The sequence below is a fragment of the Balearica regulorum genome, chromosome 16 (genome assembly GCF_011004875.1).
Source record: "Balearica regulorum gibbericeps isolate bBalReg1 chromosome 16, bBalReg1.pri, whole genome shotgun sequence".
In the NCBI taxonomy this organism is placed as follows: Eukaryota; Metazoa; Chordata; class Aves; order Gruiformes; family Gruidae; genus Balearica; species Balearica regulorum.
In genome coordinates, this window is record NC_046199.1 from 3,165,132 (window position 1) to 3,188,636 (window position 23,505).

At 54.2% G+C, this 23,505-nt stretch overlaps 2 protein-coding genes across 5 annotated transcripts in view; one reads left to right on the forward strand and one right to left on the reverse strand.

Annotated features, from left to right (window-relative positions):
• The first annotated feature begins 1,682 nt into the window (after positions 1–1,682).
• GSS (glutathione synthetase) lies at positions 1,683–14,807 on the forward strand. Of its 2 annotated transcripts, none has more exons than XM_075768371.1 (13): positions 1,683–1,705; positions 2,247–2,383; positions 3,715–3,860; positions 5,340–5,415; positions 5,937–6,076; positions 6,214–6,330; positions 6,766–6,846; positions 8,882–8,959; positions 10,762–10,828; positions 11,530–11,724; positions 11,898–11,979; positions 12,280–12,469; positions 13,163–14,807. In XM_075768371.1, the coding sequence occupies exons 2-13, from the start codon at positions 2,255–2,257 to the stop codon at positions 13,284–13,286; spliced, it is 1,425 nt and encodes a 474-aa protein (XP_075624486.1). In that variant the 5' UTR covers positions 1,683–1,705; positions 2,247–2,254; the 3' UTR covers positions 13,287–14,807. The 2 variants fall into 2 exon arrangements, with proteins under 2 accessions (XP_075624486.1, XP_075624485.1); XM_075768370.1 differs by lacking the exon at positions 1,683–1,705 and adding an exon at positions 1,755–1,805.
• A 762-nt stretch (positions 14,808–15,569) lies between these two features.
• The window catches only part of ACSS2 (acyl-CoA synthetase short chain family member 2), a 33,405-nt gene continuing 25,469 nt past the window's right edge, over positions 15,570–23,505 (reverse strand). For 2 of the 3 annotated variants that reach the window (XM_075768355.1, XM_075768354.1), the window contains 10 exons: positions 23,093–23,263; positions 22,096–22,229; positions 21,402–21,534; positions 20,905–20,961; positions 20,508–20,588; positions 19,947–20,055; positions 19,735–19,803; positions 18,376–18,552; positions 17,539–17,613; positions 15,570–17,328 (listed from right to left, as the gene is read on the reverse strand). In XM_075768355.1, the coding sequence (XP_075624470.1) occupies positions 17,201–17,328; positions 17,539–17,613; positions 18,376–18,552; positions 19,735–19,803; positions 19,947–20,055; positions 20,508–20,588; positions 20,905–20,961; positions 21,402–21,534; positions 22,096–22,229; positions 23,093–23,263 (1,134 nt within the window). In that variant the 3' untranslated portion in view covers positions 15,570–17,200. The remainder of the gene's footprint in view (positions 17,329–17,538; positions 17,614–18,375; positions 18,553–19,734; positions 19,804–19,946; positions 20,056–20,507; positions 20,589–20,904; positions 20,962–21,401; positions 21,535–22,095; positions 22,230–23,092; positions 23,264–23,505) is intronic. The other variant, XM_075768356.1, reaches the window with a different exon arrangement.

The window sequence follows — 23,505 nt, forward strand, 5'->3', positions numbered from 1 at the left end:
CCGTGGTGGCAGCCCCACGCGCCCAGCAGCACCCAGGCTCTCGGCATTCAGAGCTACGGAAAGATGGAGTTGTTCAAGTATCAATGCAGTTCACCTGCTTTAATTTCCCAAGCCAGGCTTGCCGTTCCTCTGTCCGCCACAACCTCCAAAGGGACAATTTCAGCTCCCACAAAGGTGATGGATGACACAGCTCCAGTGCAAGAGAAAGTTCCGATGAGATGACATGCAAACCGCCACACACCGCTGCCTGCACTCTGCCGGCCCTGCCACACGCTGCCTCCCAGGGACAACACAAACTCAAATCCACCAGTTCAGCGGCTGACGTCTTGAGACTGCAAATATCTCCAGTTTTACAAGACACAGCAGCTTGCTTCTAGCTCAGCTTCCTTGGAGCAACTCTGCAATGTGCAGCTCGACACAGGCATTCACAGAGGAGATGCTCGCTGGGGTCCCCCCTCTGCACCTACGAGCAGCAGAGCCCGGCACTGTGCCACAGAAGTATCAGTGGACCGCTGATTTTTCCTTCTAGGTGGGGTTTGACCAGGGGAGGACACTTTCTCAGACTGGAGAGCTGGGGGCTTTCATCATGAGAGGAGAAAACCTTCCCTGGGGTGAACGCCTTGGCCAGGCAAGCCCCTGATGACCAAAAGCCTCCAGATGTTGGCTGAATCCTGGAGACGCAACAGCTTTCAGAGAAATCTCTCGTGGATGCCACGAGGTATTTTGTGATTGATTCAGCAGCAGCAGGAGATGGTTGTCACCGCTTGTACCTTTGTCAAGCAGCAGCACCACAGTCGAGTCACAGGGTCCTGGGCCTCTCTCCCACTGCCCTGCCTGTGAGGATGCTGATCCTCAGGTCCACACCGGGGGGAGGATCAATGCCCTCACAGCAGGCAGGGACCCCGCAGGAACACGTGCTCAGCATTTACGTATTTCTGTCCAGCACAACAAGATCTACCCCAATAAATCCATAAAATTATTGATCCCTGATATTCAGACAAGGTATGATCTCATCAAGTGCTGGCAATGGATCCATTCTGGATGGTCCCCAGCAAGCCCCTACCTGTTCCTCAGGCCGTGGGCGTACGCAAGGTTGAAGCCCGGTGCCCACCTCCCCTTTGTGACCGCAGTGACGGCACACAGCCCTTGCTGTCCAGCAGGAGCGACCAACCCAGCGCCAAGTCCCGAGCTGCGCCGGGACGTAGCACCTACAGCGCCAGTGCGGGGGGAAGCCCTGCTCCACTCCTCAGGGGTGGTCCTTCCCCAGGGGTCCCACAGCCCGCCGCACACCGGGCAGCACCCTGGACACCCCCGCCAAAGCTCTCCTGGAGCCTGTACGGTGCATAGGTGTTGTGTCCCTTCTGCGGGGGATGACGTTGTTGTGACTCGGAGGGGCTCTGAACTCTGCTCTCCGCAGGTCAGCACCGAGCAGCATCGCCCCCGGAAGGGGAGGGGGGTTCTCACTAGCTTGAACCACCCGCTGCGGACGAGCACCCCCAGTGCCCACCTCCCCCAGCCTCCGCCAGCGCTGAGCCTGACATCACAGTATGACGTCACACGTCCCCGTGACGCACCCCCACGCCGAGGTACCACGCCCCCTTGCCCCAAGCACGCATGCGCGCTCTCACCTCTTCCCGCAGCTCCCTCCCCCCTCCCCGGGTCAGCCGAATTGGCAAGCGGTACCGTCGTTTCCCCGCGCTGATAGGTCGATTGAGCTGCCAATCCATGTCCGAGGCAGGGCGAAGGTGGGAGGCCTGTCCAATCGCCTAGTGGTGGGCGGGGCGTGCCGTAGCGGCAGGGAGCAGGTAGGGGTAGCGGGTCACCTCCGGGTTCGGGTCCGGGTCCGGGTCCGGGTCCGGGTCCGGGTCCGGGTCCGGGTCCGGGTCCGGGTCCGGGTCCGGGTCCGGGTCCGGGTCCGTTCCCCGCCGGACGGTGCCCTGCAGGGGCCCCTCTGAGGCGAGCCGCGGCGCCGGCTCGGCCTGGGGGCTCGGCCCTGCCTGGCCAGGAGAGGCCGCGGGCTCGGCGGGGGGTGTGGAGGTGCCTCCATCCGGCGCGGGGCCTGGGCGCAGCCGCCACCGCGGTGCCTGAGGTGGGCAGCGGGGATGGTGCTGGGCTCTGAGGTGGCCCGGCCCTCCCGGGCTGCCCCCACCACCTTCCCCGCTGAGTGGGCGAAGGTCAGGCCGTGTGTCGGGAAAGCCGGGGAGGCTCTGGGGGCCGGGTGGGTGACTTCTGCTCTGCCTCCTCAGTGCTGGCCATGGCTGCGCCGTGGGAGGACGTCCTGCGAAACAAGCCGGCCATCCAGGAGGCAGCGACAGTGGCCGTGGATGCGGCACTTCTGGAAGGCGTGCTGATGCGGACTGAAAGGGAGCCCAACGCCTCGGATGTAAGTGCTGAGCGGAGTCACGGGACACGTTCAGTTCCTGGCCAAGGTGTGAGTCAGCAAAGCCAGAGGAGCACGGGGAGGAGCTGGCTGCCATGCCTGGGTTTGCTGAGCCCTGGTCAATGAGCAGTGCTTCGAGCAGTGCTTCGCAGGGAGCACCCAGCTGCCTGGCTGAAGCACCACCGGCCTGGGGGCTAGAACTCACAGCCCATCCTGCTGATGAGCGCATGTCTCTGAGAGACAGCCCAGTGATAACAGGTCCCCTTTTCCAAGGGGAGGAATAGATCTGGAAAGGTTTGGGAAATTGCCAGGAGCCTTGCGTGTATGTGCTGGTGGGAATTCATCCCTCTCCCAGCCTCACACCACCCGTGTGATGCTCTGAACCAGAGGAGGTGTCTCTCAGAGGGACCTCTGTTTTTGGGCTGCTCCTAGCTACAACTCAGCCTTTGCTCCGTGCCTGGGATGAGGGGATGGGTGTGGGGGATGTGTGGGATTCCCTCTGGTGAATCTCTGGCAGCTGCTGGGCTTGGGATGCAGATGGGGAGCTCAGTGTGTTGGAGGGGGATGCTGTGAGTGTCTCAGGAAGAAGTACCCCTGGGCGAGAGGGGTGGGACACCACTGGGGATGGGTCTGTGGGGAGCCTGGGGGCAAGCAGGCAGCTGTGCTCGGAGCTGGCAGAGCTGCGAGGAGGGAGGTCTGCACCGTGGGGGCTGCTCGTTGATGCCAACCTCATGGTCAGGGCTCTGAGGGAACCTCAAAGGAAGAGAGAGCCTGGGAGGAGAGGCCAAATGCACTGCCAATGTCCCTTGGGTCTTGTAAAAATCAGAGTGAATTGGGAACTTCTCTCTGATGCAATATTTGGGCTTTGAGGGTGGCTCTGTGCCTGAGCTGTGGGGTAAGCCAGGGGTCCGGAGTCACCCCTGGGACTCAGTAAGCAGGGATCAAAGGAAGTGATGGCCAAAACACAGGACTGGCAAATTCACCTTTTCTCTGAAACGGAGGCATTTTAGAGACAGTGCTCTCCAGTTAAGGTGGAAACAGAGCATCCTTCAGAGGGAAGCACTCAGCCCAGCTGGAGCAGCTCCTCCTGCCTCCATAGCACCCTGTGGACAGCTCAGAAAGCAAAGCCCTCCAAAGTCAGGGCTCAGCAGGGACAAGGCTGTGTGTCTGGCCAGGGTGCACCAAGAGGGCTTGGGGATGGCTTGAGCCCTCAGCCAAGCAGAGGATGCACCTCTTTGGCCCCACTTAAACTGTGTAGTCCAGGGTGGGTTTCCAGCCCTGTGAACCCTTGTGTCAAGACCTGACTTATTCTGCCGCCACGTTCTTGTTTGCAGGTGGTAAACTACGCTCCCTTTACCCTGCTCCCATCCGCAGTACCGAGTGCCCTGTTTGAACAAGCCTATGCTGTTCAGCAAGACTTTAATCTGCTGGTGGATGCTATTAGCCAAAACAAAGAATTCCTGGAGCATACTCTGGCCAGGTAACTTTCTTGCACGTTGCATTTTAATAAAATATTTTAAATGCAAACTATTCATCACCCTTCAGGCATTCCTACCTTCCAGCCATTCGTGTCTGTCAAGCTGAGGTGGGCACTCCTGTCCTCTGCAGGAATTCTCTCCTTTGCTGCATTATTTGTCCTAAGACTAATTTCCATCAAGTCTCTGTGTTTTGAGGTCTCCTTGGGCCTCAGAAGATGGGACATCTGGCCAAGAGTTCCCTCCATGCAATGATCTTCAATTTTGCCAGTGTTTCAAGCTTGTGAATTCTTACTTGTGAGCTCATTGGCCCCTGGGCCTTAAATTTAAATTGCTGGAGGCTTCTTTGAGTCCTAGATGTAGTAATCTGTTTTGGTCTTGTTTTGCATCTGCCTGTGGCTATCTGATAACCACCAGCTCTGCTGCCTACCTGCAGTTATGAAGAGAAGGTGTTTGTTCCTTCCCCCACACCTACCTCTGATCAGTCACGCCGTGTCCCCTGCTTTCCCAGCCATGCTGGGGAGGTGACCTGCACACTCTGAGTGCTGGAGGACTGGGCAGCTCTGGCTCATGAGCTCTGCTGCATTTATCTGTGCAAGTTGTCCTGTGCTGGGGTGACCGTCCCTGAGTGTGGGCCCCATAATCTGTAGGGCTGATGGTTCTCAAAACTCATTTCTCTTCCTGCTGCCCGTTCTGTGCTACCTGTCTGTGCAGGTCCTGATGGCTCTTGGGCACCGGGACAGAGCAAAGGAGACTTGTCCAGCATTGTTCTTGTTTTACTAAAGCCTCACCCCTCAGAGCTGTTTTAATGCTTGTGCCTGTTCCAGAGCTGGCTGCACCCAGAGCTTGTGGGGGCATGTTTGTACCGGTGGTTAAGGAATGCAGCGCCTGGGGCTTGTGCGCACTCGGGCACCTGCCCTGTGCCGCCTCCTGTGAAGTGTGTCAGGGCAGCTCCTTGGGGGTGCTGCTCACAACTGGCTCAGGGATTTGGGACCCTGAAGAGATGCCAGACCTACTGTAGCAGGGCTGCTGAAGCACTTGGCACCACAGTGTGTGGGATTTGGAGCCCAACAGGATGGGGAATTTGATGAAGCTTGTGAAGCTTCTTCTATGAACTGTGTGTGCAGGCACAGAGAGACTTCTGATTTCTTTCCTGTCTCTGCAGAATTCTGCTGCATTTCTTTGCTTTTGCTTGTGCTGTCTCTCTGCCCTGCAAACGAAAGTCACCTTGGCACAGTGGTGCTTTTTTGTAGAGTGGCTGTGCTGCGCAAACTGGATTTGCGTTGTGGTTATGCACTGTGGCTCTTGATGAAAAGTGCATGCATGGTGAGATGCCTAACAGTGCTGTAGGACTTGGTTTAGCCACAGCCCTGCCATTTATGCTAGAGGATGTCCCTGGTAAGGTTTTTTTCTGGAGAGGAATTAATTTTCTTGTTTCTCAGTGGCAGTGTAGGGGGACTGATCTGGTCTTTCCTTCCCTCTAGCACCATCCAGGTAGACGACTTCACAGCTCAACTCTTCAGAATCCACAAGCAAGTTTTGGAGGAAGGCTTGGCTCAGGTACCTCAGGCGGTCAGCAGCTGTGCCCCTCTGCGTTGAGGTGGGATTGCCTGGTCTCTGTCTGCAAGCTTGCTGCTGTGGGCTTTGAACTGTCCCGTAGTCAGGCTGGTTGTTCCCTACGCTACGATCTCATGGTTACAGCCTGTGAGCTCAGGACCTTGCCCTGTTTGACAGTCGTGCCCTTTGGTTAGTGTTGCTGGAAACAGGCCTTGTTGGGAGGATTTAATATGGTTTATCTTTGTCCTCTGGGACCCTCAGGAGAGTGCAAAGATGTGTGCTGTGTCAGGACCTGTGTCAGACAGGCTATCCCTGCAGCTTTCTTTTACTCTCATGAGTGTTGTTAACTCCTCTGGAGTGCTGAGGAGTGCTGTGGGCCCTGAGCAAGGGCCAAGCACCCACGGACACATCTTGCAGAGGTTTTTATCAAAACGAAGCTGACAGGATCTGCCCCAGGAGGATTTTGAAGCGAGGTCATCAAAGGGATTTGCAGGAGAACCCACTTCACCTCCCCTCTGTTTCAGTCTGTGTTTTTAGGCATAAACCGCTCTGATTACATGTTTGACAGTGGGGTGGATGGGAAACCAGCTCTGAAGCAGATAGAAATAAACACCATTGCTGCCAGCTTCGGAGGCCTCACCTCCCGCACTGTGGCGGTCCACGGGTAAGCCTCAGCAGCTGTACTGCATGGCCTGCTGCACTCTGTGTCTTTGTGTGTTCTCCAAACTCCTGTTCCTTAGGTCCAGTTGGGGGCTGTCATGGCATTTTCAGCTTTTTGGTTGTTTTTTTTTTGTCCCACAGGCGGGTGTTGAAAGTGCTGGGAAAGTCTGAGGAGGCATCACGCCTGCTGCCCAACAACCCATCAAAAGGGCTTGCCTTGGGTATTGCGAAAGCCTGGGAGCTCTACGGCTCTCAAAGGTAAGGAGAGAGGGGGTGCTGGAGCCTGAGTTATCTTGTGTCCCCTGGGGATGCACGTTTGGTTTTGAAATCATGCTTTCTGAAAGGTGCCCGTTTGCTAGACAAGCTGCTCTCAGAGCCTGTGACACCCTGGGAAGAGCAACGCGGTTGTTCTGGTGTGCAAGGCTGCTGTGTCGCAAAGGCAGAGACGTGCAGAGGGACCCTGGAGGAATTACCCTGCACAGAGCTCGCTTTTCCTCCTGCCCTTGTGCTTATGCCCCACGCTGGCTTGGCAATTACATAGGATTAGTACTGCTCTCTGTTTGCATGCTGACCCTTAGAAACACTGGAGAAAATGAGCAGGAGCAGTGCAGGAAGGTCACAGAGGTCAAAAGTTGGTGATGCTGGGTGCATGTGGGGTGTTTCTGGGTGTAATGTCCTTGGTATCTCTTCCAGTGCTGTGGTGATGTTTCTGGTGGAGGAGGTCCAGAGGAACATTTTTGATCAACGATGTGTAGAAAATGAGCTTTGGAACAGGTAAAGATTGAATTTTCCTGGGATGGGAGGAGAAGGAGATGGTACAGTTTTGGAAAAGGGAAGCAGAGTGAACTGCTGCCAGGTCATGGTGTTTTCCCTCAAGGCAGCTTGTGGGGCGTCTCCAGGCTCTCCAGCAGGCATGGTGTGGTGGCGGGAGTATAGGAGCAGGCCAGGGAAAGATGGAGGTGTGCAGAATCCGTTTGCTTTTTACTTTGTCACCTACTCAAGGATAAAGTCAAACACTTTATAGTTTCTGGGACTGTGAGAGCATATGCCTTGGTATGTAACACGGCAGGCAACCTTTATCTTGGACTTATCTCTGCGGTCTGTTACGCAGCCCTCTTCAGCGTTTCTTCAGTGGCCTTCTGCCTAGCCTCTGCGCCCACCTTCGTCTTCTCACCAACCTCCCAAAGCCTTTCACCAGCTTTTTCCTGGAAATACTGGCAGCCATCAAAGCCTGTGGTCTCCAGGGCTGATTCCTTGCTGATTTTGTGCCTGTGTAGTCCTCAGAGCTGCACCAGTGGTAGCTTTGTGGGCCAAGTCTCTTAGAGTCATAGAATGGTTTGGGTTGGAAGAGACCTTAAAGATCATCTAGTTCCAACTCCCCTGCTGCGGGCAGGGACACCCTCCACTAGACCATGTTGCCCAAAGCCCCATCCAACCTGGCCTTGAACACTTCCAGGGATGGGGCATCCACAACCTCTCTGGGCAACCTGTTCCAGTGCCTCACCACTCTAACAGTAAAGAATTTCTTTCTAACATCTAATCTAAATCGACCCTCCTTCAGCTTGAACCCATTCCCCCTTGTCCTGTCACTACACTCCCTGATAAACAGTCCCTCCCATCTTTCCTGTAGGCCCCTTCAGGTACTGGTAAGCTGCAATTAGATCTCCCCAGAGGCGCCTTTTCTCCAGGCTGAACAATCCCAACTCTCTCAGCCTGATCTCATAGAAGAGGTGCTCCAGCCCTCGGATCATCTTTGTGGCCTCCTCTGGACTCTGTCCAACAGCTCCATGTCTCTCCTGTCCTGGGGCCCCCAGAGCTGGACGCAGTTCTCCAGGTGGAGTGTCACCAGAGCGGAGTAGAGGGGCAGGATCACCTCCCTCGACCTGCTGGTCACACCTCTTTTGATGCAGCCCAGGACACGGTTGGCTTTCTGGGCTGCAAGCGCACACTGCCGGCTCATGTTGAGCTTCTCATCAATCAACACCCCCAAGCCCTTCTCCTCGGGGCTGCTTTCAATCCATTCCTCGCCCAGCCTATAGCTGTGCTTGGGATTGCGCCAACCCACGTGCAGGACCTTGCACTTGGCCTTTTTGAACTTCATGCGGTTTGCACGGGCCCACCTCTCAAGACAATAAGAAGCAGAACAGGGTTACTGAGGGTCCTGCTTGCTCTCTGACTTGGGATTGGGCACAAGGTATTTCATAAAAGTTTAATTAACGAAGCTTCAAACCCATTGTGAAAGATCTGGGCAAAGTAAGCAATGTGGCAGTGGAGTAAAGGAGGAGGAGGTGTTTTGGTAAGGTCTAGCCCTGAGTGGTGCTGGAGCCGTGGGAGGTGTATCATGCTGCGTCTCCAGATCAGCAAGTCCACACTGCCGCTGTGTGGAGGAAAGACTGTATAGAGGGTGAAGGAGGTAAAACATGTAGGAAGTCACTCGTCTGTCTGCAGCTCTTGGCTTTGAAGCCAACAGTGAGTGAATCTATTGTGCAGGGATAAAAACAAACCAAAAAAAAAAAAAAAATTGAATTACCTTAGAAACATTTTAGGAGGTGAAAGGTGAGTATGGAGAAATCCAGGGTGTTTAGTTATGTGTTCTGTTTCCTACACTTTTTGGGCTGGAAACATAGAACTTGTGCTAAAAACAGGGCTATTTTGGCCTGTAGGATTCCTCTGGCCTGTAGTACAAAGCCTGAGGTTATTTGTGAAGGAGCCTGCAGATCCTCCTTGCTGGAGCCACCGGTTGCAGCTCTGATTTCTAGCTCAAGTAACTATGCCTAGCCTGGTGACTGTCCAACTCCTCTCTTAACAGGAATATTCGGGTCATCAGGAAGCGATTCAGAGATGTGTTTGAAAAGGGGTCTCTGGATGATGCCAAGAGGCTGTATATGTGAGTATGAGCCAAGGTGCGCGTTCCTGGCTGTGTGTTGGGCACACAGGGCTGTAAATGAGAATTTTCAACCAAAGCTGGTGGTATGTTTTGAGTGTAAATAGTGACTTTCTGAGAAAGCAGTTCTCTTCTGTGCTCCAGGCTGCTGCTGCTTCCCCTTAGAGCTGAAATGATTTTGGTTTTGCAGTGGTGAGATTTTGCATACGTCTATCAGTCCCTTACAGCTGGAAACATCATTTCCCTCCTTCAAGCAGCAGCTTTCAGAGCTCTGTGGGATCTTTACTTCCTCCACATACATCTGCTATGAAAAGTCCTGGCTATTTCAGAGGCTTCCACAAAGACATTTCCTGTTTACTGTTCACGTGATGCTCTGCCAGCGGGAGTTGGGATGGGTTATTAGTGCTGGAGGAGGAAGCATTACATGTCCTTACGGTATCTGTTGGTTTTGAATGCACTCAGTATCTTGCCTGCTCCCTGTGGAGGTCAGGACATGCTGGCAGTTGCTCCCAAGTGTGACGTTTATCCTATTTCCAGGGTAACGTGCCTGGAGCTGTACAAGCTTAAAGGAAGATATGGTTTCATGCCAATGGGTTTTTTTTTTTTCTGTAGTTAGGCTAATTTTTCCATGATTTGACCTTAGGTGCCTCTGCTGTGTTTAATTCACAAATACATTTGTCATCGCCGGACAGTTAAGGGGAAAGTGTATCCACTGTACTTCCTCCAGAGCATCCTCTCCTCTTGCTGAATACCTTTACGGTCACACTGCCTGGCTGCCAGCAGTTCCCGTGCTGCTTTCCCTGACCGTGCACGCAGTTTGTGTGGCCAAAGCTTGGGGGTGCAGAGCTATGGATGTGCTGACAGCCCTGTCCTGGCAGGATGTTTTGGTGCCTGGGCAGGTTGTTGAGTTGGTGTCCTGCCTTGAATTGCCACCAGAGAAGGATCCTGTTCCTTCCCAGCTTTGAGAATCACAGAATGGTGGGGGTTGGAAGGGACCTCTAGAGATCATCTAGTCCAACCCCCCTGCTAGAGCAGGATCACCCAGAGCAGGCTGGACAGGATCACATCCAGTTGGGTTTTGAATCTCTCCAGGGGAAGAGACTCCACAACCTCTCTGGGCAGCCTGTTCCAGTGCTCGATCACCCTCAAAGTGAAGAAATTTTCCCTCATGTTCAGATGGAACTGCCTGTGTTCCAGTTTGTGCCCCTTGTCCTGTCACTGGGCACCATAGAGAAGAGTCTGGCCCCTTCCTCTAGACATCCACCCTTTAGATGTTTATAAGTATTGATGAGATCCCCTCTCAGTCTTCTCTTCTCCAGGCTAAACAGACCCAGCTCTCTCAGCCTTTCCTCATAAGAGAGATGCTCCAGTCCCTTCATCATCTTTGTAGCCCTCCACTGGACCCTCTCCAGTAGTTCCTTGTCTGTCTTGAACTGGGGAAGAAAGAATCTCCCAGGCCTGGCTTCCGGTGGCAAAACTACTAAAAAATTAGGTTCTTACTTCCCTGCTGGGCTGGGTGCCTGAGTTATTGAGACTTTGGTGAGTCAGGGTGGAGGCCAGGTGTCAGCTCCCTCTGTCTCAGGACAAGGCAACCAGCCTGGGGCTCAGTGGAGAGGAGCTGGGGCTTGCAGTCCTCAGCTTTCTCTGGCAGAGCCAGCCAGGAGCAGAACAGCTCAGGAGGCCGAGGAGAAGGGACAAATGCTGTAACACATTGTCTGCCTGACCCTGTCACAGCCCCCCTGGTGCTGGGGGGGTTTGGGCAGGGGCTGGCCTGGTTCTGTCAATGCTTCTGGTTTCTGTTCCAGGGATGGCCAGGAGGTAGCGGTGGTGTACTACAGAGAGGGCTACGTGCCAGAGAACTACAACCAGCAGGTCAGTACCGATTGCTCTGCTCCAAGAAGCCGCCCACGCTGTGGTTTTTGTGCCCGGCAAGTTTGAAACGCCTGTGATCCCAGGGGCACCTGTCCCTGTCCTGGGTGGGGTTAGTCCTGTGCCGTGTGGCTGATGGCACTGGGGAGCTGTGACTCCACAGCACACGTGGGTGTCCCTGGTGCTCGCGCAGTAAGAAAAATGAGTGGCTTTCTTCTCCAGTAACCACTGGTGGTGACCTCTTACCACAGCACTGAATTGCTTCTGTACAATGTGGGTTAACACAGGTATTAGCACCTGCTTAAAGGGTTTAAACTTGACCTACAGATAAATTTCTGTCCTCTACTAGGACTGTTAGGCTGCAGGTGATAATAATACAGACCAGATCTTGCTGTTGTCTGGAGGTGGCAGCACTGGACAAGCTGGAGAGGGGGCACAGGCACAAAGGCAGTGGGCTAACCAGGTTGTGCTGTTTCCAGAGGTGGTGGGAAATCCATGTATGAATGTCTCCTTGTCTCCAGAGTGCAGTCCCCACCCCTGTTCCTGCTGGGCAGGGACAGAGGAGGCAAATCATATGTCAATAACTGAACAGAGTGGAGAAAACATCTTTGTTTGTTTGTTTGTTTGTTTTTGGTTGGGTTGTGTGGGGTTGCGGTTTGTTTTGTTTTTTTCCTGATGGGATGGCTGCTCTTTTTCTGTCTCAGAACTGGGAGGCACGGTTGTTGCTGGAGAGATCAAGGGCAGTGAAGTGCCCTGACATTGCCACCCAGCTCGCAGGCACCAAGAAGGTCCAGCAGGAGCTGAGCCAGCCAGGGATGCTGGAGAGATTACTGCCCGGCCGTGCCGAGGCTGTCGCTCGAATAAGAGCAACGTTTGCTGGACTCTATTCCCTGGACATGGTGAGTGTGAGCGGGGCTGGAGCAGGAATGAATGTGCAGCACTTGGCCTGTGTGATGTTTCTCTTTGGTTAAGAAGACAAGAGGGCTTTATTGTGGTCCCTGCGGGACCCTGTTGATTCTGCTCAACCCCTGCTTCTCCCTGATGCTTTGCTGTTGCCTTCCTTTCCTACCAGGGCGAAGAGGGTGACAAGATAGCTGCTACAGCTATTGCTGACCCCAACCGGTTTGTGCTGAAGCCACAGCGAGAAGGTGGAGGTAGGAGCTGGACTGAGTCCGCGTGGGTTTTCACCGTGGTTCATGCTGTATCCAGGAGAAGCAGTAGTTCTGTGATGGCTTCTGGGCCTGTGCTGAGGGCTAGAAGGTGGGTGGGGTGGCTGGTAGCCACTTGTAGCTGTGGGGACTAGTCATGGCAGTAAGGCAGTGCTGCTCTTGGGGGAGCTCCCTTGGCCTCAGGGATGTGGGGAGGCAAAGGCTGGGTCTGTTTGAGGCTGCATGGCTGGGGCCAATGGCCCCTGCTGTGCTGGGAAGTGCTTGACTTGCTGGTTTCGTCATCAGGGAACAACCTCTATGGTGAAGAGCTCAGGCAGGTCCTGGAGAAGATCAGAGACAGCCCTGAGAGAACCTCCTACATCTTGATGGATAAGATCAAACCACAGCCATCGATGAATTACTTGCTGAGGGCTCACAGTCCCCTAGAAGTGTCTGAGTGCATCTCAGAGCTTGGTATTTTTGGTGTCTATGTCAGGTGAGAAACGTGCTTGTGTTAGGCATGGTTATCTCCTCCGCCAGCACCTGGGCTGGGAGTGTTTCCCCTCTGTGCTGTCCAAGCGCAGCAGCAAGGCAGATGTGGCTGGAGAGGTGGAGCTACAGGGGACAGATGTGACTGTTCAGTCTCTGCCCTGTCACAGCTGAGTACTGTGTTCAGACGCTGAACTGCTGCTCTGTACCTGCTGCCAAACAAATTTTTGAAAAACTGCAGAGCTGATGCTGGCCACATGGAACTGGTGTGTCTCATCCCTGATTTCTGGGAGCACTTCTCAGGTTCTGGATGCAGCTACATGCTTTTCTGAAGTCCTGGTGATCTCAGAAATAGCTGAAGGTTTAATGCAGGTGTGTTCAACCCTAAATAGCTGCTGGTTTTGTTTAAAACTCTCATGGCCCCATAGAACTGTTTCCATAGCTTATAAATTAGAGTCCTTCTTGTACCATTTTAGAAGCAAACATATTGTGGCAGTGTTCAGAACCTGACACTGCCTGTGGCCCAGCTGAGAAAGGGCCCTGGCAGGCACAGGACAGGCTGCGACCTCTGCATTAGCCCTTCTACTGGCCAGTTACCTGCCCTGTGCTGTGGCAGAGAAGGTGAATTAAATTGTCCAAGATGGAAGAAATGCCATAAGCTTTCTGCTCTGCAAGTGCTCAGTTGCCCTTTTCTTTGCAGACAGGGCAAGGAGATGGTGATGAATAAGGCTGCCGGCCACCTCCTGCGGACGAAGGCCATTGAGCACGCAGATGGTGGGGTAGCGGCAGGGGTGGCGGTGCTGGACACTCCTTACTTGGTGTGAGGAGGCGATGCCCCATCCCGCTCACCTCGCTCTGGTGCCTGAAGAGCTGATCTGCTGCAGCAATGGTCTCCATAGGGTGCGCTTACCAAGGTCTGATGGGTTGGGGACTGTCAGGAGGGACTGCGTGGACACAACTACTCAAGCCCCAGCCTCTCCTCTGCAGATCTTCGTCCAGGAAGAAGGGACTCTCTTGCTCTGCCCTGCCCTGTCCCAGCTGTGCCCTCCCACCACAGGGGCCTGGGTGTTCCCTTGGGACCTAGCCTGCAGGCAGGGGTCCATACAGCAAAGCCAAAGGGTGAACGTGCCCCGGCAGGCACTCACACTGTTCCCAGTCTCATGCTCCTTGATGCTGCATTATTGCTAGAGACACAGAAACCCAAACCCGGAGGAATGGGAGGAGAAAGGTAGATGTGGAAGTAACAGAAAGTGCCTCAGTGCTGTCCAGGTTAGAGGGGAGCTGGCTCTCCCATGCCTATGGCCCCTCCACCCCTCCTTCAGGTCCCACTGCTGCCTTCATTTCTACTTTTCCCTCTGCCTGAGGCTCCTCTGGGTTTCTGCACAAGGGACAGGTGCCTTGCTCTAATTTGCCCAAGGACTTCTTGCTTTTGCTTTGCCCAACTCCCTGGTTTGTTTTGGTTTTGTGGTTGGTTTTTTTTTTTTTTTGGACTGGACCCTCATCCCAACCACAGGGCAGGCAGCAGTGCCTCCCCAGGGGAGGGCTGCATCAGCTCCCCTTGCCTCCTGTAGCTTTGGCCAACACACCCCCATGGATTAGCACAAGAGTCCCCTCAATGATGGAGGCAGATTCCAGCACGATGCTGAATCAGAGCCTTGTGTTGATAAATCCTGAATTCCCCAAGGACTTGTCCCAGTGCACCTGGCTGCAAGTCATGCACTGAGCAGTGGCTGCTACTGCATGATCAGCCCAAGAGTGGTATCAGGGAGCCCCAACCTCAGTGATGGTCCTGCTGGGATGTGGAGCAGGCTGAGCCAGGGAGCTTTGGGGTGGGGAAGTGACTGAATTGCAGGAGAAGCAGAGCAGGTGCAGCCCCAGCTACCAAGGGCTTCACTCTGGGACCAGCACTGGTGGAGGGCAAGACTTGTCTCCTTCCATGAATCAGTGGAGGGGCACAGAGAAGTGCAGGCTTTCCCTCCCATGGGTGGTTTTTTTTTTTTTGCCTCTTCCTCCAGCCCCTCTTCCTCCTCAGCCAAACAGTTCAAGGGGAAACATAAAAGCTGCACCTTTCTGGCAGTGCCCTGGCGAAGCAGCCTCAGCGCTACCCTTCAGTGACACCAGAGAGCAGCAGCAGAAAGCCAGTATTGCTGAAGAATGACCACGCCGATTGACAGACCTGCACCCTGCCAGGCATGGCACTGGGTGCTTCAATCATCAATCTTTCACCCTGGAAAGAGTTCAGTTCTGTAAGTGTGACTGCTGCTGTGATTCCTGGGTGCCTGTTTCAGTGCGTGTGGGGGTGGTGATTACCCTCACCCAGAGATTAAAACGTACGTGCAATCTGACTGCTGCTCTTGTGCCAGTTCTGTCTGACTAGAAGCTGAGGGGTTTCCCTCCTCCCTGGCCAGGCGTATGCATGTGCACAGCCCTTTCCTATACCGTCACACTGGGGGCAGGTAAAGCCACCCCAGCTGTAAGGCTGCACAGCACCGTGTTGGAGATGTGTCCTGGCACCCAGCTCTGCAGCGCTGGCCCAGCACAACCAGTGGACAGAGCTGCTGGTGGGAGGGGTGCCAGGTACAAGTCTCCAGGGGAAAGCATCCTCAACCTGGAGCCGTGAGAGCACAAGGTTACCTGCAGCTGTGAGGAGCAGGAGAGCGCTGTAACCATCCCCGAGCTGCTGGTGAGGCCCAAGCCCAAGGTGACACCGGGGACTGTGGAGGCAGGTGTCCATCGCTGTCAGGGTGGGGACCAGGCCTGGTGTTGAGGCAGCTCCCAACAGCCCCGAGGTCTCCTGGCTGCTCGATGCTCCCTGGTGCTGGTCCTGCAGCAGAGGGTTGATGGTGCTTTCCATGAGTGGACTGTTTTTGGCTGGAGATTGGGGAGAAACTGAGGTGCAGGCTCCTGACCCAGAACCAGAGCTTCTGCCCTCACCCTGGTGCCAAGCAGCAGCACTGACCATATCACAACCTGAATTCCCAGCCCATGAAAAATGTGTGCACTGGCAGTAACTCCCCCCTCTCCAAAAGCCTACTGCAGCTATGGCACAGCAGGTTCAACAGCAGACAAGCATCTACAGCCCATGCACACACTCTAAGGCTGTTACATTTTGTTTCCTTAAATTTTATTTGATTTTGCATAAAATTCTGTCTCCAGCCAAAGTTATATAGCAGACAAAGAGTAACAGAGGAAGAGAGATAATGTAGGAACTCTTGTCAACAAGGTGGCACAATCCAGTAGTACAGAGCCATGGAGGGGGTGGGACGCTGGCATACGCTGAGGATGCAGATCACAGACATGAACCACACCAGTGAGAGCAGCAGGTGAGAAGTGAGACTTGGGACTTGGACAACAGCCCACCAGAGCACCCACAGCGCTTGCCCTGAGCAACCAGCCTGAGCGGCAGCTGCCTTGCCTTACCCTTTCCAGCCCAGCCAAAGGGTAAAGCCTGTACATTGGCACTTGCCAAAACAGCTGGTGCAGCAAGTTTTAAAGCCCATTTCTCCTTTGGTTTAAGTGCAAAATCAAACAGCTCACATGCAGTTTTCATACAGACATTACAAAGGAGGTACCTGTCCCAGCTCAGCCCCAGGGCTGGAGTTAAAAGTAATTAATTTGAAAAAGAATGGCTTTGGCAGTACTCGTGATGTTCAGGCTCCTGGGCTAGAGGTTGTGGGTGGTTTTCCTCTCATCATCATACAGCCATGTCAGATAGCTACCTTTAAACATCTCCCAGTTTTTCCTTGATGAGAACACATCGCTCCAGGACTAGCAGAGCCTGCCTGCCTTGGTTTCTTTGCTGTGGTCATGTCGTGCCATAACCCAGCGCCTGGTTTGTCTGCAATGGGAAAGGTGCCTCTGCATGGCTTTGTTTCCCCTCCCTCCTTTGGTATCAACAGCACCCAAAAGGAGCATCCAGCAGCTCAGCCACGAGCAGGTGGCAGCAGTGCACAATGGAGCACATCAGACCAAGACACTTCCCCTCAGATAATTCCTGGCTCCCTATCATGTCCATGGCGGGTGAAGGACCCTGGACTGGGAAAAAAAATGCCCTGGCTGGCACCACGCAGGTAGGAGTAGCAGATCTTGGTACCAAATTGCTCTAAAAACCCTATTTAAAGCACAGAGCTCCCTTGAACCTTGCCCCACTCCCTTTCAGGCTAGGAGACCTCTGCTAGCAACAGGCTTGGACAGTGGATGCAAGACTAAAACTCAGCTATACAGTTACGATGTGAGAGTGTTTCTACGTTCTCCTGCAGCTTGCGGCACTTTGAGTAGAAAAGGAAGCTTAGCTGGCGTGTGGGCAGTGGCAGATGACCCTCCCTCGCCTGCCTGCATTGAGTAACTCCAGCACTACTTCCCCTCCAACCCCCAAAGTTCCTTCCCGCTGTGCGCAAGGTGCCACATAAATTACATAGTTAATTAACACCATCTACCCAAAAAATAAAATTAAAAATCAAGAACGAGGTGCTGAAAAGGGAGGAGGAGGAGTCCCTCTGTGCATGAGGCTGAACCTCAGATCTACAACACCCATCTGGAACACGATGCACACATTCCTCCGAGGCATGGACATGCTAGTGAGACGCAGCCTCTCCAGAGCCAGCCTTTCCCTCGTCCCTAACATTTGTACATTCAACAGGTGAAGGTTTCCTTCCCGAAGGGCAGACAGCAGTTACTCAAGGGACCTGCTCATCAGGACACTGCTGCTGCTACAGTTCTGCTCAGCAGGGACATGCTGCTATTGTTTAGTGTCACATCTGCTGTTGAAAAGATGTTTTATGATGCCCGGGTTTGCCAAGGTGGAGAGGTCCCCCAGATCTTGGTCATTTTTGGCAATCTTCCTTAATATCCGTCTGGTAATCTTTCCTGTAACGACAGCAGTGAAAGGAAAGCGGGAGTCAGGATCTCTTCAGCATCCTTAGCAGGAGTGAGGAGTGCCCAGACCCGCAGCATCCTGCTTGCCCTGAGGTTGCTCCTCCCCAAACTGGAGTGGCACTGGACAAGCAATTTAGGGCTGATTTCCTTCCCCTGGCAGAAACTACTCAGTCCTCCCAGCACTGTCACTGGGCCCCTTACCTGAGCGGGTTTTGGGCAGGCTAGGGGCATACTGGATGTAATCAGGCGTTGCTATCGGGCCGATTTTTTCTCTGACTGTAAAAAAGAAAAAAGAAAAAAAAGAGAGATTTTCATTACAGGCACTTGGAGATACTGCAAAGGTCCTCTTCAGGCAGGATGACCAAGACAAGACACACAGCACTCAGCACTGCTGCACCGGAGCCTCCAGGCTGTGGGAGGGGGCAGCAAGACCTGCAATGTCAACAGGGCTCTAAGCACATCTTCCCAAAGGCAAGAGAACTCAATTTTTCATTCTCTCCATCTTCCAGAGGATCTACAATGGCTACACCTATCACTATTACCATTTTGATAGAGCAAGGACTGATTTGTTGCTGGGTTCCCACAAAGAAGCTGCCACGGGTCCATTTCACGTATTAAATGCTGCAGTCTGTCGTGGCCATGAAAGAGCTCTCATGAGACCAGAGCACAAACACCCACAGCACTACCCCAAAGCAACCAAACAATCCTTGCAGCAGGACAAAATCTGCCAGGGAGAGCCACGGGAGCTCTGCTGTAAACAAAAGCCTGCCGGGTACCCCAGTCCTTCACACGGCTGCCAGCTCCCAAGAGGTAGAGGTGGCATCACATGAGCAGCCAAAGGCCGGCAGAACTAATTTTAGTCTTCGCCAGCCGTGCTCTCTAATCAGAGGGGGCACCTTGTCGCAGTTGTCCATGCTGCATTCCCCAGACTACAGGCACCCTCGTTCAGGCACCCAAACCCTTAACCCCTCATCGCCTGCCCAGCGCTGTCCTCCCTCTCCCTGCTGCATAACCTCCCAAATATTTGGCTGTTGCTACCTTGTTTTTTCAGCTCATCCGTCAGGTTCTTGGTGAACTCGTGGCCGTCTCTCAGGGTTACAAAGCAGTAGAGGCACTCGCCTTTTAGGGGGTGCGGATGGCTGACCACTGCGGCCTCCGAGATGGCAGTGTGCTCGAGCAAGGCTGACTCCACCTCTGCGGTACTCAGCAAGTGGCCTGGAAGCAGGGAGAGGCAGTGCTTTACAGACCAGCACGGGGCTGGGGTCCCGCAGCCTCCTGCCAGCTGGGAGGAAGAGGTCTGCAAGTGTAGAAGGCCCTAAACTATAGGTTTGAGAGCATCGATTTCATTTGCTTGAGAAGATAACAGTTGGAGAGAGAAACTCGTTTCAGCAGTGCAAGGGCTGGGCTGCCCCGAAGGCTGACAGGTATCACTCACCTGCAGATTAGGGCCACCTTCAGGCTTCTTTCCTTAAGAGATCATGAACTGTTCACAGCCATGGGATTAAACAAAGCATAGGCTGAGGAGCAGCTGGATTTGGTAAGAGGACACCTGCCCACAGCTGGAAGGTGCTGAGGAGGAAAAGGATGGATCTGCAGAGCCCAGGAACCAGCCCTGCTGCACACTGCTCCAGCTCATCGCTGCGGGGAGCTGAAACAATGCTCCGCATCTTGGGGCAGGGGCACAACTCACGCCTGCACACCTCTGCTCCTGCACCCGCATTCTGACATTCCGCTCTGGGACTGCTGTCACAGAAAACCACGGAAAGGTGGTCAAGTCCCTGAGTGATCATCTGGTCAAGCACTGCTGGTCAGATGAAGGATCTAGTTTTATCGAGGGGCATGTACAGAGGCATCTCACAGCCAGCTGTAAGTACCTGGCAGGCTACAGCCTCCAGGAAAAGGAGGAAGCTATTAAATGCAGTATATGAAAAACGATGGGCTGAGAAGCAGCTGAGTCTCAAAGACCCAGTCAAGAGAGGTGGGAGAATCTTCATGTCTGCAGACACAGCTCTGAGCAGCCTGACCAGCTTCACGGTCAGCCCTACATGGAGTAGCAGGTCAAATTAGGGACGACACGGCCCTGCCCAACCTCTGCGATTCCCTGTGGCCCTAAAATCCTTCAGCACAGAGGCACCTTGGCTGGTTAAGGACCTCCTCTAAGAGGTTACAGAAGGCTTCTTCCCTCCAGTGCATTGTCTCCAGAGGAAATGACACAGAAAGTCAACAAGTCACAGACTCATCTGTCTCAGAAATAAACCCAACTCACAATTAGATCCGCTTTGAGCACAGGTTGCTGGGCAGAGTCACAGATGCAGAACCATCCCCCATAAAGCAAGGTGTCTCTCAACTAGTGTCAGAAAGCACATTGGTCCCACTGAAGACAAAACTCATTCTTACCAGAAACATTCAACATGTCATCAATTCGCCCTGTGATCCAGTAATAACCATCTTTATCTCTCCTGCAACCTAAAAATAGTCAGAAATGACAGCGTGAGGAAGCAGTGCCAGCCCTCGGAGCAACCAATAAGGGATTCTGAGGCCAGGACACGGCAAGATTTAAACTGCTGTCCCCCGGTCTCTGCAGCCATGCACTCCCCGGACAACCTTACCGTCGCCTGTCACATAGTACCCAGGGAACTTCTTGAAGTATGTGGTTTCAAATTGCTGGTGGTTTCCATACAGTGTGCGCATTATTCCTGGCCAGGGCTGCTTAAATACCTGATGGTGGAAAATGCAGACCTGAGTCAGCGAGACCAAACCCAATAACCCAGTGTTTGTACCACAGCAATAGAGTGGTCACAATCTTTGCATGTGGCAATAGAAATGCCAGAGATGGCTGCAAGTGATGACACTCAGACACTTGCTGCCCAGTGCTGATCTACTGGGAAAGCCTCACCAGGCTTGGCATGTGGGAAGGAGCTTGGCTGAAAGGTTGCTCCCATCCTCCTGCCTTGCCCCATGCGTGCGAGTGCATTTAATGACCAGCTGAACAGTTTGTTCATAGCATAAAGCTCCCAGCGAGTTACGGCAGTGGAGGGAGTTCCTGCCATCCAAGGGGGGCCCTTGTGCAGACCCAACGCAAGTGCAGACGTGTGCGTTGCTACCAGGAAGGTCCCAGAGCTCACAGGGAACTGACAGAGGGAGGGTGGGGAAGATTAGCCCTTCTTTACCAGGTAGCCTTCTGCTTCTCCTTCCAGTTCTTCCCCCGACTCGTTCAAGATAGCAGGGACCACACCAAAGAAAGGGAACGCCTGCCATGGGGACCAGAGAGCAAGGAGACAAGGAGGTGAGCCCATGTGTTAAAACCCCGTGAACCAGAGGGAGCGGGGGGCAGAGCAAGGGCACTTTCGGGGAGGCTGTGGCACAGGGGGCCTGTTAGTGCAGCTGCAGGGGCCAGGCCTGGGATTTTGGGTGGTGGCCACATGCCTATGTGCACCACCGTCCCATGACCATGCTGGCAGGCTGGTAACCGCCCGGCCACAGTACAGACAGTGCCAGTTGGTGCTGCAGTGCCTTGCTGGCCCCTGGGGAGCCCTCCCTGCCCTCGTGGGGGACAGAAGTACTCACTGCAGAGCCCGGCTTCATGGGGGTGGCAGCAGGGAGGGGTGTCAGCATGTGGCCACCCTGCAAAGAAAGAAAAAAACAAGTGAATTTGGGCCACGCCAGCCCATCCCACAGCTGTTTGCATCGGCTCTGGTCACATCATGTCCCAGTCAGAGGCAGGCTGCTTGGCGCAGTTGTGGAGACGAGGCCTTGGGTAGGATACAGCGGGGGACAGGGAGCCCGTGTCTAGGTACAAAGCTTTGGAGCTGCTGGGGGAGAGAAAGGGAGAGGAGAGCAGGGTCCAGAGCAGACCCTCTGGAGAGGAAGGCCTCCCCTTGGAGCCTGTTTGAGGTCCAGGAAAGAAGGGGAACCAACACTTGCAGGTCACACCAGAGTCCCCTGGGCAAGCAAAACAACTAGTCCACATAGAACCAAAGAAACACTACGGCCAACCTGCAAAGACATCCTGCAGGGAGCACAAGGGAAAGAGAGGTCCCAGGGACACCCAGGTGAGGACTCACTGTCTCTGTCTGCCAGAACGTGTCCACAATGGGACACCTCTCTTCTCCCACCACGCGGTAGTACCACAGCCAGGCTTCAGGGTTGATGGGCTCGCCGACGCTCCCCAGCACCTTCAGAGACTTCCTGCTGTGCCTGCGGAGAGGAGGGGGCTGGCAGGGGCTCAGCAAGCCATGGAGAGCAGGAGCTGTGAGCCTGCGGCACAGCAGAGCCTCTAGGAACCCCTGGGCTCCCCAAAGCGTACTTGGGGCTTCCAGGCATGGCTCAGACCCTTCTCAGCCCTCTTGCACAGGGGAAGAAAGGAGACCTCTGATTTTGGTGTCTCCTACTCCAGTCTCCCACTTGGCTTTGCTCCTTCCCTTCCTTGTGCCAAGGAGCAGCAGGTAGAGGGGCTCTCTGCCCCACACACCTCTGTGAGCTTTGCGTCAGGAGCAGGGAGAACCTGCAATCTCCGAGCTTAGTTGCAGTTTTGGTGAAAGAGGGGAACCTGCTCAGAAGTGCCATAGTGAAGTTAGTGCTGGGAGTGCAGAAACATGACCTGCATATTGTGTAGAAGGCAGAAGATCCTGGTTTGTTCAGAAAAGATGCTGAGGAAGCTGCTGCTCAGAGAGGAAGCTGGGGCCCCTGGTTCCCCATTGAGAGCCTCTGGCTGTGCCAGAGCTGGGGGCCTCCATGCCACTGGGGAATGGCACTCACTTTTTGACGGGCTCCTCCCCGTGCTTCATCATTAGCCGGATGGCTGTGGGTGCTGTGTAGAACTTGGTCACCTTGTACTTGTCAACGATGCTCCACATTCGCCCGACGTCCGGGTAGGTGGGGACACCTTCAAACTGAGCAGGAGACAGGGCAGTGACACAACCATTCCTTACTGCTACTGACCTGCAGCACCTTCCCAAGCAGGAGGAGCTGAGAGCAACAGAGAACAGTGGTTGGACCCTAGCATGTCCTTACAGGAATGCCATGGGCACCACGCAGTGAAACTAGCCCAAGTCCAGACACCCCTCTTACTGCTTCCTTGGGATGGATCACCCCACCCCAGGTGTCCTAGCAATGTCCCCCAAAACAGCCTAGGGTACCTGGGTGGCTACCACAGTGACAGAGTCCTACCAGCCCAGATGACCAAGCCCATACGGTACAGGGTGAGAGGTCCAAACGCAGTGACAGAACCACAGTCAAAAGTACAAGAAACCCCAAAAGGACTCCCCAAACAGGACAGTGATTCTCCTGCTTGCATTTCCCCAGGAAGCCTTGGGCACAGGCTTCTGGCTCCCTGATCTCTATACAAGTTACAGCCACACACCACAAGAGAGATACAGGCACAGGAGTTAAATGCAGGTTGTCAAATCGGCATCAGCAGTGAAAACATCACTCCCTGCTCCTGATCCAGCTTTCACATTACCCTGCAGCACCCCTGGCTCCCCTGGTACACAAGGCTTGTATTTCTAAGGGAAAGAAACGGGAGCATTTGAAAAATTAACCACCCAGAAGCCACAAACAAACTAGCCCCCCCCCACTGCCACCAAGCAGTCACCCAATGCCCTCCTTGGGGACCATCACCCTCCTTCACAGAGCTCAGGGCACTGCACGCAAGGGAGAGAAGCACGCTCATCACAGAGCAATGCACGGATGCAGCTCAGTACCACCATCTCCACCTTCTTGGATTAAAAGCACGCAGCTGCCATCCAGCACTTACTAACACACTAGTTGCCCCGTTTGCCAAGGGTCCATAAGTGAGGTAGGAATGGCCCGTTATCCATCCAATGTCGGCTGTGCACCAGTAGACATCCTCAGGTTGGTAATCAAACACGTATTTAAAGGAGGTGGCAGCAAAAAGCATATATCCACCCAATGTATGCAGCACACCCTACAAGGAGAAGGCATGCAAGCGTCAGGGCGAGCTCTCATCAGGGCCCTCACCCTCCCAGGCCAAGCTGAGCATCACCAGTCCGCTGAGCTCAAACAGCAGCTGAGCAGGAATGAGCAGCACAGCCCCTTTCCCAACACCTCCATGGTTCCTCTTCTTCCTGGGGCCTCCCAGCATGACCCTCACCAGTTCCCACAGCCAAGGTGTTACTGCGGTTCAGCCTGGCCCCGTGGACGGTGAGC